Below are 13,691 nucleotides of genomic sequence, written 5' to 3'. Positions count from 1 at the left end.
AATCTGGACAAGTCTGTCGCTGCAAACACAGAGAGACACACACTCACATCCACACCTCCAGCCAGGGCACCACTGCAGACCCTCCATCCCTCTGTCGTACGGCTCCGTCCACCTCAGGCTCAGGCTGCAGCTGATCCACGCAGCGAGCAGCCAGGGAAGGAAGCTACACCTGGACGGCTTCACCAGGCTACACCTGGACGGCTTCACCAGGCTACACCTGGACGGCTTCACCAGGCTACACCTGGATAGCTTCACCAGGCTACACCTGGACGGCTTCACCAGGCTACACCTGGACAGGTTCACCAGGCTATACCTGGACAGGTTCACCAGGCTACACCTGGATAGCTTCACCAGGCTACACCTGGACAGGTTCACCAGGCTACACCTGGATAGCTTCACCAGGCTACACCTGGACAGGTTCACCGGCTACACCTGGACGGCTTCACCAGGCTACACCTGGACGGCTTCACCAGGCTACACCTGGATAGCTTCACCAGGCTACACCTGGACAGGTTCACCAGGCTACACCTGGACGGCTTCACCAGGCTACACCTGGACGGCTTCACCAGGCTATACCTGGACAGGTTCACCACAAACACCTGGACAGCTTCACCAGGCTACACCTGGACAGGTTCACCACAAACACCTGGACAGCTTCACCAGGCTACACCTGGACAGGTTCACCACAAACACCTGGATAGCTTCACCAGGCTACACCTGGACGGCTTCACCAGGCTACACCTGGACAGGTTCACCACAAACACCTGGACAGGTTCACCACAAACACCTGGACGGCTTCACCAGGCTACACCTGGACAGGTTCACCACAAACACCTGGACAGGTTCACCACAAACACCTGGACGGCTTCACCAGGCTACACCTGGACGGCTTCACCAGGCTACACCTGGACAGGTTCACCACAAACACCTGGACAGGTTCACCACAAACACCTGGACAGCTTCACCAGGCTACACCTGGATAGCTTCACCAGGCTACACCTGGACGGCTTCACCAGGCTACACCTGGACGGCTTCACCAGGCTACACCTGGACAGGTTCACCACAAACACCTGGACAGGTTCACCACAAACACCTGGACGGCTTCACCAGGCTACACCTGGACGGCTTCACCAGGCTACACCTGGATTGCTTCACCAGGCTACACCTGGACAGGTTCACCACAAACACCTGGACAGGTTCACCACAAACACCTGGACGGCTTCACCAGGCTACACCTGGACAGGTTCACCACAAACACCTGGATAGCTTCACCAGGCTACACCTGGACAGGTTCACCACAAACACCTGGACAGGTTCACCACAAACACCTGGATAGCTTCACCAGGCTACACCTGGACAGGTTCACCACAAACACCTGGACAGGTTCACCACAAACACCTGGACAGGTTCACCACAAACACCTGGACAGGTTCACCACAAACACCTGGACAGGTTGACAAACACAGGGAGACAGACAACCACCTGCTAGAGGAGGCTGGAGCACCCAGAGTAAAAACAAAGGCTGAGGGAGACCAGTCACACTATCCCTGAATATATACCCGCTGTGAGGCCATCATACCCGGGTTTAGGGTTAGATATATGTCGACTGAGATGCATTGATATCATAGTATCTATTGTGTCAAATTTAAAAAAATATTGTGAATAATTTGTGATGATACTAAATATTAAATAATGCTATTCATCATAACTAAATGTGATTAATAGAAATAAACTTCTATCAGCTGGATTCGGCTCTGGCACAAGTGGAGTTGAAAGAAACAACTGAAACACAATTCATAATCCTTTACTTGTGGGAGGGAATAACCAGGTATATGTGTGTGTGTGTGTGTGTGTGTGTGTGTGTGTGTGTGTGTGTGTGTGTGTGTGTGTGTGTGTGTGTGTGTGTGTGTGTGTGTGTGTGTGTGTAAAAGATGTAAATAAAATAAAAAAGGGTATTTAAAAAAAAAAAATCACAGGACATGATGAAATGCAATCCGAGGCTCTGAAGCCTATTTGATCATTTTCTGCTGGATCTAATTACTGCCCAGACTCTATTGAAATCCTGCTGCGTGCTTGCTTGTGCCCATGTGTCTGTGCATATTGTAGAGGGAAAAAGCATGTTTTAATTACCTTTAATTAGAGCCCAGAGGTGGGCCGTGAGCTGGAGGACGCTAAATAACCTCTCAACGCTGGTTATTTAGCAAACACTAAAACTCAACATCAACATATCCTGCTCATTTGACCAAATCCATAGAACGTGCTGAGTCATATTACAACTGATGTTTGGAGTTTGGAAGCTCCAAGCTCAAATCAGGTGCTTTGTTGGTTTCTTTTAAGCATAATTCAGCACGTTTCAGATCTGCAGTTTCCATCGGCAGCACAGCCCTCAGACACCATCCTGACCTCACTGTTCTACACTGACAGGCTTCTTTCTCTCTCGCCACACTGTGAGGACACGTCTTCAGTCATGACAGATACTACGGCTGCTCTACATATCAGATGAAACAACAGGAAGTGTGAACCTGAGCAGCAGAAGCTGCCGTGCTGCAGGCTATCAGAGCTCGAAACTGGAGCTGAAGCCCTGGGATTTCCCAACCTATTAACCATTTGTATTTTTAGCCATCTGGCCTACTGCGGACAAGAGAGTCTTCATGTAAGAACGGCTGGTAGCAAGATAAGAATAGACGTCTTAGTTTTTAGCCAATGGTGGTACCTATAAGATGGTAACTGGAAAATGACTGAAAAGTAGAGTGAAAGGACCGGATTGTGTTAAGAAGGCAAAACAAAGGATTTTCCTGTCTGGCTTGTTTAAACTCATATTCCTTTATAGAACATCGTCATTTTGCCATAGACATATGCTTGTATTACAAAGCAGGCTGGCTTGCAGTTTAAATTGGGCTCAGCGTTTTTTCAGGCAGATGCTCTCGAAGTAGGAATGACAACTATTCATCTGTCACCATAAATTCCTCTGAGAGCGTCAAAGCAAGCAAAGGCTTGTGTCGTGGCTGAGTTTGACCACAAACCAGAAGCTTTGTGTTCCTTCTTGTGAGGACAGAAACAACCAAGGATGAAGAAACATACCGTCATGTAAGCGTGAGCTGCTTTAAACACAATCATAAGATTCACAAACGTTTAAACTGGCCACATCAATACTACCAGTGTTTGCTGGTGGCAGCCAACAAATCAACAGCAACAGCAATCATTGTCAACACGCCTGAATTACTGGACATCAAACGTACCAGTGGTCACAGGAGTGTGAAGCAAATCTTAACATTCGATAGGTGTAAAGAAAAGTACACACTGGACCAAAACCAATCCATCAGGACAAACACACACTCTCACACTCACCAATTTACTTACTTGGTCCAATCAGTCAGCAAAGATTTTCAAAAAGTTGTTCATTTCTGTATCATTTTGGAAACTCTGGTGTCACATCAATTCCCAATGCCAAGCACTGCCCATTCCTCCCATTCAAACCACTATATTCAGTACAGTATTATTTCATCACCCGAAATGCATTAAGTTAAAAATCTAACTTCTCTGAAATTTGGGTTTCATATACAAATATTTTATCTAGCGTCCGGGATAAAATAAATAAATAAGAAAAATATTGAAATGAACTAACGTGTCTGTCAATCATTGTCATTTGACTGCATGTAGTAACAGGTATATGCCAGCATTACAATGGACTTCACTGATATAGTGCCTTTCCACTGAGTGAGGAGCTCCAAAGCACTTTACTGTACATGGTTTATCACATTCACCCATTTACACACACATTCACACACCAATGGAGGCTGAGGCCAGTTGAAAAATATCATAGTCATTGATTGGATTTTGCTTAGGACTCAAGACAAGCATATTTATTGGACAAAAGTACATTTTAAAAAGAAAATATTTTGGAAGATATTATTGCTAAATGCAGATGATGCTTGTCTTTCTGTGGATTTGAAGGTTAAAAAACAAATGTCTTATACATGTGTATTTAAAGAATTTGCCCCAGGAATAATAAAGTGTTTGTATTCAATTCAATTGAATTGAATTCAATTCTATTCTATTCAATTCAATTCTATTCTATTCTGTAGATAATAGACACGATGCCTTAACTGTACACTAATACTACATCCAGTTGAAGTAAACATATAGATACTTTGTGTGAGTAATGACGTGTAGTTATAGTTCCTGGATTTGTGTGAAAATACTGAATTTGAGCAGATAAAAGGTTAAAGCAGGATGAACGTGCGGGTCTGAGAAGAGGAGCCACACCCGCCGACAGCATGAGAAAGCACGGGAGCGATTGGACAAGCATCACCATGGCAACACGATGACGTCTTCATCCCTGGTTCTAATTGGAGGAAACCCCGTGGCCCCAGTCTCTGCAGTGTACTGGTCAATCAAACTATCTCCTGAGCTCCCGCCCCATAGTTCTCCCAAGCTCAATCGCTATTGGTCCACCCGCCAACATGTTTCCGCCACTCAAACCGATTTGTGAGTTGTGATTGGCTGCTGGCCGGTGACGGACCCGCCCCTCCCCCCTCCTGCTCTGTTTCAGCAGGTTCAGTTGGATCCGTGCTGCTGCCTGACGAGTCTCTCTCGCCGGATTGTTCCTGGAGCACATTTGGACCTCAGCAGGTCAGTAACTCTCACTATTTCCTTCGCCACCCCGCCTCAAACATGCCCTCGGTGGATTTGCATCGGACGAGCCGGGTTTGGTCGGGCTCGGTGTCGAAGCAGCGCTACCAATGACCGTTATTCGTTGAAAGGAGTGGCCGTGTACCGAACGCCCGCTCCCCCTGCAGCAGACGCTTTGTGGCGGGGCGCGGGGCTCCGGAGCCTCGCAGCCAGTCCAGCTGAAAAGACTCGCCCTCTAAATGTTCCTTTTGGGAGACAATCTATCACACGGGCGCCACGTTATAACCAAAATGGCTGGTCGATGTCTCGGGTGTAGAAAAGGCGTTTTGTACCGTTTCCTTCGACGCTCCGTCTTGGTTTGCTGGTTAAAATCACACTGAGGCTTTTTCTCCGTCTTTTTGTGTCTCCACGCTTTAAAGCCGTGATCCACGTCGTCACCGAGCCTCTCCGAGTCGAGCCCGTTTAGAGACATTAACCCACATTGTAAGCAGCAGACGTCGTGTGTTCAGCACTGCTTTATCCACGACCAGCCCCGAACACCTTCGCTTTACAGGCTCATCGTTTCTCTCCACACCCGAACTGACATCCGATCGTATCATCTGTCAATCTGCATTCATGCTGTGTGTAGAAACCCTAAAATCACATTTTCCAACCTTCACACAATAGAACAAAATGATTGCTGACAATAAAAGGGTTAATCCAAAACGCCTGGACACATTTCCACAGCCGAACGTGGCCTAGAAGCTGATGTCGCTTCGTGTTGGAACATTTTCCTTCATACATTTAACAGTAATTGCGACATAAAATAAGTGGTATCAAATAAAACGCCCCGTTTATGAGTGAAGGTCATACAGTGAAAGCTTTCTTAAAATATCATACTCGGTTATGGAATGAGGTTGTGTCACAGATTTCAATCATAAATTATGAAACGTCATCAAAATAAATAAATATGACATGTTAATATGCAATTGGTCTACTAAGTCAATATAATGCCATCAATGTGATATTTATTAGTCCTTGGTAGGTTAATAAGATCATGTTTTCCATTTGAAGCCCTGGTGTATCTTGCAGTGTTATTTCTGTTCAATAATGGTATCTGTCTCTTGTTTTTTTTACAGATTGGTGGAGCAACGCCGCGGCCCTGTACTACACCCACTCTTCAATCCAACAGCCTTTGCACACCCTCACATTTCTGATCTCTCAGTCCCCATAGAATTACAAACTATGGAGAAAACGGATCTTATTCAGAAAGCCAAGCTGGCAGAGCAGGCCGAGCGCTATGACGACATGGCAGAATGTATGAAGGAGGTCACCGAGAAGGGCCAGGAGTTGTCAAACGAGGAGAGGAACCTGCTGTCGGTCGCCTACAAGAATGTGGTCGGGGCGAGGCGGTCCGCTTGGAGGGTGATGTCCAGCATTGGAATGAAGGCCGAGGGGTGTGAAAAGAAACAGCAGATGGTCAAGGAATACCGGGAGAAGGTGGAGAAGGAACTGCAGGACATCTGCAACTGTGTTTTGGTAAATGCTTTTTCTTTACTATTGTGTAGCGTGGATTCATTTTAAATCTGGAGTACATCTATTGTGGTATAGTTGTCTAGGGATCCATCTGGAATAAGAGAAGCCTATTGAGACTTCCCTGTCTGCAATGATTAGTGGAGAGGTTTCTTTGTTTTTGAAATGCAGTTTAACACTGCAGAAATGAGTGGCAAAACGTTATTTAAGACAGGTGTTGTTTAAGATTGCTGCTGCTTCCTGTAGCATGCTTCAGTGGTGAAAGTCTGGCCTCTCAGGCAAGAGAGGACCAGGAAGTATGATGTAGTCCTCCCACGGTTCCTGCCTGTTGGGAATCTGCATGAGAACAATGGGCTGGTGAGCCATGTGCGGGTGTGAGTTGAGGAAAGGTCAGCTAGCGCACTAGTAAAGTGTCTGAATAGGAGACTGAGCTCCAGCAGACCTACAGGAAATGTAGACGCCGTGTATGTTCAGTGTTTATTCAGTTCCGTCTGGTTCAGAAGCCGAAGTAGGGAAGATGAAAGTCGACGTGCATAAATGACTCATTTTGTCAGCGAAGCCCAGTTTCTACTCGTCGCCCTCCGACAGCCACACAGTCAACCAGGAACACTCAATGCAGTCTGCGCCACTACTTGCCACGTTTCAGGGCTTAACTCCAGAGGAACACGCTGCTTTTACTACTCTCTTACTGTAATGCAGCGGCAGCACAGACCGGCGCTTTACATTGCTTTTGTCTGCCGTCATGGATTAGAGGAGATCTGCGTGAAAGCTTTACTGCAAGATTGACATCATTTCCCTGTGTGTGCGTGTGTGTGTGTGTGCGTGTGTGTGTGTGCGTGTGTGTGTGTGTGTTGGTTGTGACTGGTGTCGGCCTCCACCACCCTGCCGAGTCTCGGCTTCTCAGCTCTGCAGTTTAATGCCTGAGATGTTTGTCACAGCTTGGTTTTCACCGCCGGTTGCTCTCTGAGCAGTGCGAACTGGCGCGTTTCATTATTGCTCTTGATTGATCACATTTGCAGAATGAAGGAAAACAAACTGGAGGGTGAAGCCAAGCTGCTGTGGCTAAACTCGGCGCTGCCGGTTGAACCCACAGCAAGGTAGCTGTGCTCACTGCTGTTTCTGAATTAGAAAATACTTCACATGCTCCAGCAGACTGCTGCTGTGTTGGAGGCACTGCCGACTGAAACCGGAGCTTTGTGTGAAACTCTTCTTGTCTATTGTAGAGAGGAATGCTCAGCACTTGAGACATGCATGCGTCCTGACTGAGCTCGCCGTGTGGGAGTGGCTGCTGCCCCAGGCTGGGAGGAGGTGGAGGAACTCGGCACGTTAGTGAAGTGAAACGTGAACACTCTAATCTGTATTGTTTGTTGGGAGTGATTGACGCTTGCCATTAGGACTGAGCTGGTAGTGAGTGTTTGCTTTGGCAGTGTAACGGTTAATCTGCTCTTTAAATCGGTTAACTTGTGCATAAGTCGTGGTCCTACTGGCACAGATTAGCCTGGTAATCTTCTTGTCTGTCCACTGAGGATGGATGGTTTAGTCTGGAGTGTGATCACAGGATGAGAATGTAATGTGCTTTGCCACTGTGCCTTTACATGCTGGTTGTATTGTCAGTGCTGCAAAGCAGTGCTGTGTGTGTATTTATATACACGAGGCCTAAGAAAAAAGTGTCAACCGTAGTACTTTGATGTGTGAAAGCGCTAATTGCATTTAAAATCAAATTGCACTTCGTTCCAGCACTGTGTTCCCCAGTATGCCGACGTCCCTGCAGTTAATTGACATAACTTGGTGGTTTGTAACTCAGAATTATGAACCAAAGGCCTCTTGCCACTATCAGTGTACACATTGTGTAACATCTGTGTAGTGAATTCAGGCTTGTCAGTCATTTTAGGTATTTTGTCTCACAAAGTTGTTGTTTTTTTGTCCTTTTCTGTGTTTTTGTCCAGACAGTTTTATCTTCCTATCCTTGTGGAAGCTTTAGTTGTTACTTGTATTTCTTCCAAACATATCAAGCGTCAGCTACTAGAATTAAACAAGTGTCCACATTGATTCCAGCTCTTCTTCTCCTCTCAGTCATGGTTCACTTACCACCAGCTAAATCAGCATTTACCCTCTGAAGTGAACATTCTGGAGCCACGACAGGGTCTAAAGCTGAACGTGGCTCCACAGCAGGAATTTGTAGACGCCTGAACTGCAGGGAGAGGCATTGGAACTTATTTTGTAACTTATCAAAGTAACTTAACAATGTCCTTCAGGCCAGATGAGAGAAGCGTCTGACTGACGGCTTGTAGGTTATTAAACATGTATGCTGTGCTGCATGCATCACTCCGTCACTGTCGTTTCACCAAGGAACTAAAGACACGAGGCGATTCAGACGCTGCTTGTATGTTTCCCCAATGGGGTGTTTTTTTGTTTTTGTTGAGTCTTTGGGTTGAGCATTGGTCAGCGATGCCAAGTCTCTTCTGTGCATATGAGAAGTGTCAGCAATGAAGCATCCGACCTTGCAGCCCAGTGCTGAGGGTGGGGGTGCTTGGGGAGTTTCATCTGGGACCCCCCCCCCCCCCCACAGGCTCTCTGAGTCCACATGGACTGGGGAAAATGTGGACTGAACGACGAGGAGCCTTTCCACTTGACTCCTCGTTGAGCAGAGCTGCACTGGGTCACCATGCAGACCACCTCCGTTCGCGGCTAGCGGGGAGCTGCTCCTCCCGGGGAACGTGGACACTCATTTAGCGAGATATGTATAGCATTGGAAAACATTTGTTCATAAATGTATGCATCTGCTCTTTTTTTTTTTCTACAGAGCCTGCTGGATGATTATTTAATTAAAAAATCCACAGAGACGGAGAACTCGGAGAGCCAAGTGTTCTATCTAAAGATGAAGGGGGACTACTATAGATACCTGGCTGAAGTCGCTGGCGGAGCAGAGAAAATCAGTACGTTTGTCTTCTTTCTCATTATGTAGCTTATTTCTGGAGGTGGAAGATAGGGATGTGTGAGGTGGTGTCTTTCTGCGAGAGCCAAAGGTTTTGCTGCTCTACATTTGAATAGTTAACCCCTTGCTGTGTCAACGGCATCACTTGGCTCCAACATTTCTTCTTCTTTGAACTGCCCATCGCTTCGCCGTACTTGAGCTGCATATTGATGTTGGATTTGCTCCTGTGCCTCCAGAGATCATTGAGAACTCGGAGACTGCGTACCAGAATGCCCTTGACATCAGCACACAGAAGATGGTGCCGACACATCCCATCCGCCTGGGCCTGGCCCTCAACTTCTCCGTCTTCTTCTACGAGATACTCAACTCCCCAGACAGAGCCTGTGAATTGGCCAAGAAGGTCTGAAGTTCTCCTCGTGGTCGTCGCTGTAACGCACCCAGTGAAGGGGAATGTCTCTAATAGTCGTCTTCACCTTGTCTTCAGGCTTTTGACGATGCCATTGCAGAGCTGGACCAGCTAAATGAGGAGTCCTACAAAGACAGCACTCTTATCATGCAGCTCCTCAGAGACAACCTGACAGTGAGTCTCATGTCTTCCTATGGTGCTCAGGTCTCTGTACGCTGACCTTTAACCCTTTCACACAGTTTACATGTTCTAATTACGACGAGTCAAACATCTCTGGAATATCAGTTCTATATTAACAGGACCTTTGTGGTTGGAAAAGAACATTCTAGAGTGAAACGATAGGTAGAAACTAAGGGGGGAGTTCTATTCAGCTCCCAACTATCAATTTTGTAAGAAGATATAATTGTGTTCACTTCAAGCACGTTTTCCCCCGGAGGCCATGTTGGATTCCAGTCAGTCACCATCATAAAACTAGTGTGACAATCGATTTAAACAAGTTTCACTGATTAATTGCACAATTAATTACAGAAAATTGATACTGAACCTTGTAATGAACATTTGTTCAGGGAAAACCACGGGATTGATGTCGACTCAACACAGACTATATTTAAAACAAGACTATTTTTATAACATGTTTTTAGCTTTTGGTGGCACCGTTTCTCTAAGATTAGCACAATAAGAAAATCATAAATACATTCATTAGGAAACATCTAATATAAGTCTGGGTTTTGTTACAGTGCAGATCCACCACTTTGAGTATTTCTAGAAACAAAGTTGTGAACGTGTATATATATATATATATAAGTTTAGAGAGAGATTTGTATCCTCCAGTTTCAGCAGTATGGAGGTCCTGGTCAGCCAACATGGCAACCGGCTGTTTTGCTGCAGAATTACTTCTGTGACTGTTAAATTCAGCTTTACAAAGTAAAACAAATGACTTTCACTTTCTCAATCAGACGTCGGGAAACTTTTTAAAGTCAAACTTTCTGACTTGACATAACTCCAGTCGGTATTGTGCTGCTCTGTCTTCACGGTGCTGCTGCTCCGGTTAGGGAGTCAAAAAATCAACCTTAGTAAATAGAAGTAAACAAAACTACGTTGATTCCATAAATCTTTTAACGAATTAAATGTTTCAAATGAATTAAGTTAACGTTATTTTTGACAGTGCTAAAGAAATGTTTTTAGTTTTTTTGGAAGAGCTTTTGGTGTTTCTTCTGTGACGGTCCGGTCCGTCTGCAGGCCTGCTGGTCCGGTCTGTCTGCAGGCTGGTCCGGTCCGTCTGCAGGCCTGCTGGTCCGGTCCGTCTGCAGGCTGGTCCGGTCCGTCTGCAGGCCTGCTGGTCCGGTCCGTCTGCAGGCTGGTCCGGTCCGTCTGCAGGCCTGCTGGTCCGGTCCGTCTGCAGGCCTGCTGGTCCGGTCCGTCTGCAGGCCTGCTGGTCCGGTCCGTCTGCAGGCCTGCTGGTCCGGTCCGTCTGCAGGCCTGCTGGTCCGGTCCGTCTGCAGGCTGGTCCGGTCCGTCTGCAGGCCTGCTGGTCCGGTCCGTCTGCAGGCCTGCTGGTCCGGTCCGTCTGCAGGCTGGTCCGGTCCGTCTGCAGGCCTGCTGGTCCGGTCCGTCTGCAGGCTGGTCCGGTCCGTCTGCAGGCCTGCTGGTCCGGTCCGTCTGCAGGCTGCCATTCCTGAAGTTATGTCATTGAAGAATGATGGGGGTGAAAAGTGTTGATGACTTGGAGTTTTGTCTGAGATTGTAGCAGCAAAGTGGTTCCTGCCTCACCTCAGTGTAGTAACACCATCAAGACCCCTCATGCTGCCCTGTGAGCAGAGTACTGTGATGTCCAGACCCTCCTCCACCCGAGAGCGTCTGCTCCGCCCCCCCGAGAGCCTCTGCTCCGCCCCCCCGAGAGCCTCTGTTCCACCCCCCCGAGAGCCTCTGCTCCGCCCCCCCGAGAGCGTCTGCTCCCCCCCCCCCGAGAGCCTCTGCTCCGCCCCCCCGAGAGCCTCTGCTCCGCCCAAACTTTGTGACGGTGACCCGTGTGCTCCGACTGTGAATGTTCCAGTCTCCACCTCTTCTGAGTGTTTATGTGAGGAGGTCCACCGAGATCCTCTCATCTACAACTCCAACCTGAGGGAGGAGAAAGAGCTGGAGGGAACCTCAGGTACCTCAGAGGGACCGGGGTACCTCAGAGGGACCGGTGCCACAGTCCAGCACTGTTCGCCCCGCGGACACTTGTGGACACGGGGAGCATGAAGGCTCCTTTGGACACAACAGTATTTAATACTCAGAAGCACAACTTCTCTTGATGAAGGTCCAAGAACTGAGAGTTTCACAAGTGTTGCAGTTTCAGCGTTTCCACGAGGAAACAGTCTGCAACTAGAGTCTCTGATGTACCAGGATCTGATCCATGTTCAGACCCTGTCCCAGACTGATCCAGGATCTGATCCATGTTCAGACCCTGTCCCAGACTGATCCAGGATCTGATCCATGTTCAGACCCTGTCCCAGACTGATCCAGGATCTGATCCATGTTCAGACCCTGTACCAGACTGATCCAGGATCAGATCCATGTGCAGACCCTGTACCAGACTCATCCAGTATCTGATCCATGTTCAGACCCTGTACCAGACTCATCCAGGATCTGATCCATGTTCAGACCCTGTACCAGACTCATCCAGGATCAGATCCATGTGCAGACCCTGTACCAGACCCATCCAGGATCTGATCCATGTTCAGACCCTGTACCAGACCCATCCAGGATCTGATCCATGTTCAGACCCTGTACCAGACTCATCCAGTATCTGATCCATGTTCAGACCCTGTACCAGACCCATCCAGTATCAGATCCATGTGCAGACCCTGTACCAGATCCTCCAGGACTTTCCATGGAGCCTCTGATAATGTTTTTCATCAGGTTCTAAAGAGATTGTAGTTGGTGACTGAGTCCACGACGGTCTTTCTCTCCTCAGTTATGGACATCGGACAACGCCGCCGATGACTGCGATGCTGGCGAAGGAGGCGAGGGCGGCGAGAACGAGAACTAAAGGCACACCCCTCACCAGTGGATTATCTCCCCAAAATAATGAGAAAAGAAAAAAAAAAACTTTTTACACATTCATTCCTCAATGCTCCACTTAAATCATTCTACCGATGAAAGTCATTGCTGAAAACGGTCATGTAAGGAAATTAAGACAAAGTTAAAAAACAAAAAAAAGTTAGAACATTTTTGTCAGGTTTAAGATCTGGACAACACCTGGATAAAAAAAACAAAAGAATAAGAGAACCCTCATTCCTCTGGTCTGTGTTCGTCCTGGCCTTCCCATTTGTGCAGTTTCAGCGATAGTGAAGTGATTGATAGCTTGATAACCGGATCCCTGCAGTTTAGAAGCAGAAGCCAAACTCCCATCAACTGACAGAATGTGTCTGGATCTTTTCCTGGGTACAACACGGCGAAATCTAAAAACTAGTTCCCCTTCTACCTTTTTCTAGTGTCAGTCTCCAGTTGTGGTTCGGTTCCAGCAGCTGAGCTTCAACTTCAAACAGAGTTAATGTCCATAATGTCCATACTGCAGGAGAGCCAGTGTGGCGACAGACAACACAGCCCAGTGGTGCCAGACGGCCACCCCCCCCCCCCCCCATCTCTGAAGCATGCCTGCTGGGCTGGCCGCCGCTGCAGGGACCTTTTTAATGGGAAGAAGACAATTCTGTCATGCATGTCTCTTGAGATCTTACACTGGAACGGGAACAATTGCTGTAACACAAGTTCAAGTGTCAAGTTTAGTACCTTTCAATGCAAGTTTGTACACATCCTACCAGAGGGTGATTCGTTAGTCTGTCCAGTGATTGTCACTAGAGATTTGGACCACTATTGTTTTGCTATTCATTCAATTGTAGTCCCCAAATGCCTTGTGGAACTGTTTGAATCCCTATGTATCAGCTATGTTAACATGAATAAAACATTTTATAAACAAAAAAATGTGTTCTTTTTTTCTTTTTCATGATGGGGAACTGGTAAAAAGTTGATGTCATTCCAATTTTTAAAATTCTATTTACTTCCGAGTGACTGCTGAATAATCTCATAATTGGCAGCAATAACATCCTCTTATACGTTTTAACCATTCAGAGGACAAGCGAGGATATTTGTTAAACTGCAGGGTCTTAGTGGAAAGAATAAAAGTGACAAACTCCAAAGGATCCTACGCTGAGCTGGTTGTTC

The 13,691-nt window shown here is 47.1% G+C and overlaps 1 protein-coding gene across 1 annotated transcript; it reads left to right on the top strand.

Annotated features, from left to right (window-relative positions):
• Positions 1-4,547: 4,547 nt before the first annotated feature.
• LOC308142387 (14-3-3 protein zeta-like) lies at positions 4,548-13,451 on the top strand. Its single transcript, XM_080512758.1, has 6 exons — positions 4,548-4,632; positions 5,751-6,150; positions 8,948-9,080; positions 9,316-9,479; positions 9,564-9,659; positions 12,445-13,451. The coding sequence occupies exons 2-6, from the start codon at positions 5,857-5,859 to the stop codon at positions 12,517-12,519; spliced, it is 762 nt and encodes a 253-aa protein (XP_080368884.1). The 5' UTR covers positions 4,548-4,632; positions 5,751-5,856; the 3' UTR covers positions 12,520-13,451.
• Positions 13,452-13,691: the final 240 nt, after the last annotated feature.

Source organism: Blennius ocellaris (genome assembly GCF_963422515.1).
Source record: "Blennius ocellaris genome assembly, chromosome: 17".
Classification (NCBI taxonomy): domain Eukaryota; kingdom Metazoa; phylum Chordata; class Actinopteri; order Blenniiformes; family Blenniidae; genus Blennius; species Blennius ocellaris.
Note: the sequence above shows the minus strand (reverse complement) of the source record. Positions and strands in the feature narration are given on the sequence as shown.

Bases quoted from the DNA above. Each gene is read 5' to 3' on its own strand.
- LOC308142387 (XM_080512758.1), top strand. From the start codon at position 5,857: ATGGAGAAAACGGATCTTATTCAGAAAGCCAAGCTGGCAGAGCAGGCC. The intron at 6,151-8,947 runs GTAAATGCTTTT...TTTTTTCTACAG, and splicing joins ACATCTGCAACTGTGTTTTG to AGCCTGCTGGATGATTATTT. The intron at 9,660-12,444 runs GTGAGTCTCATG...TTCTCTCCTCAG, and splicing joins TCCTCAGAGACAACCTGACA to TTATGGACATCGGACAACGC.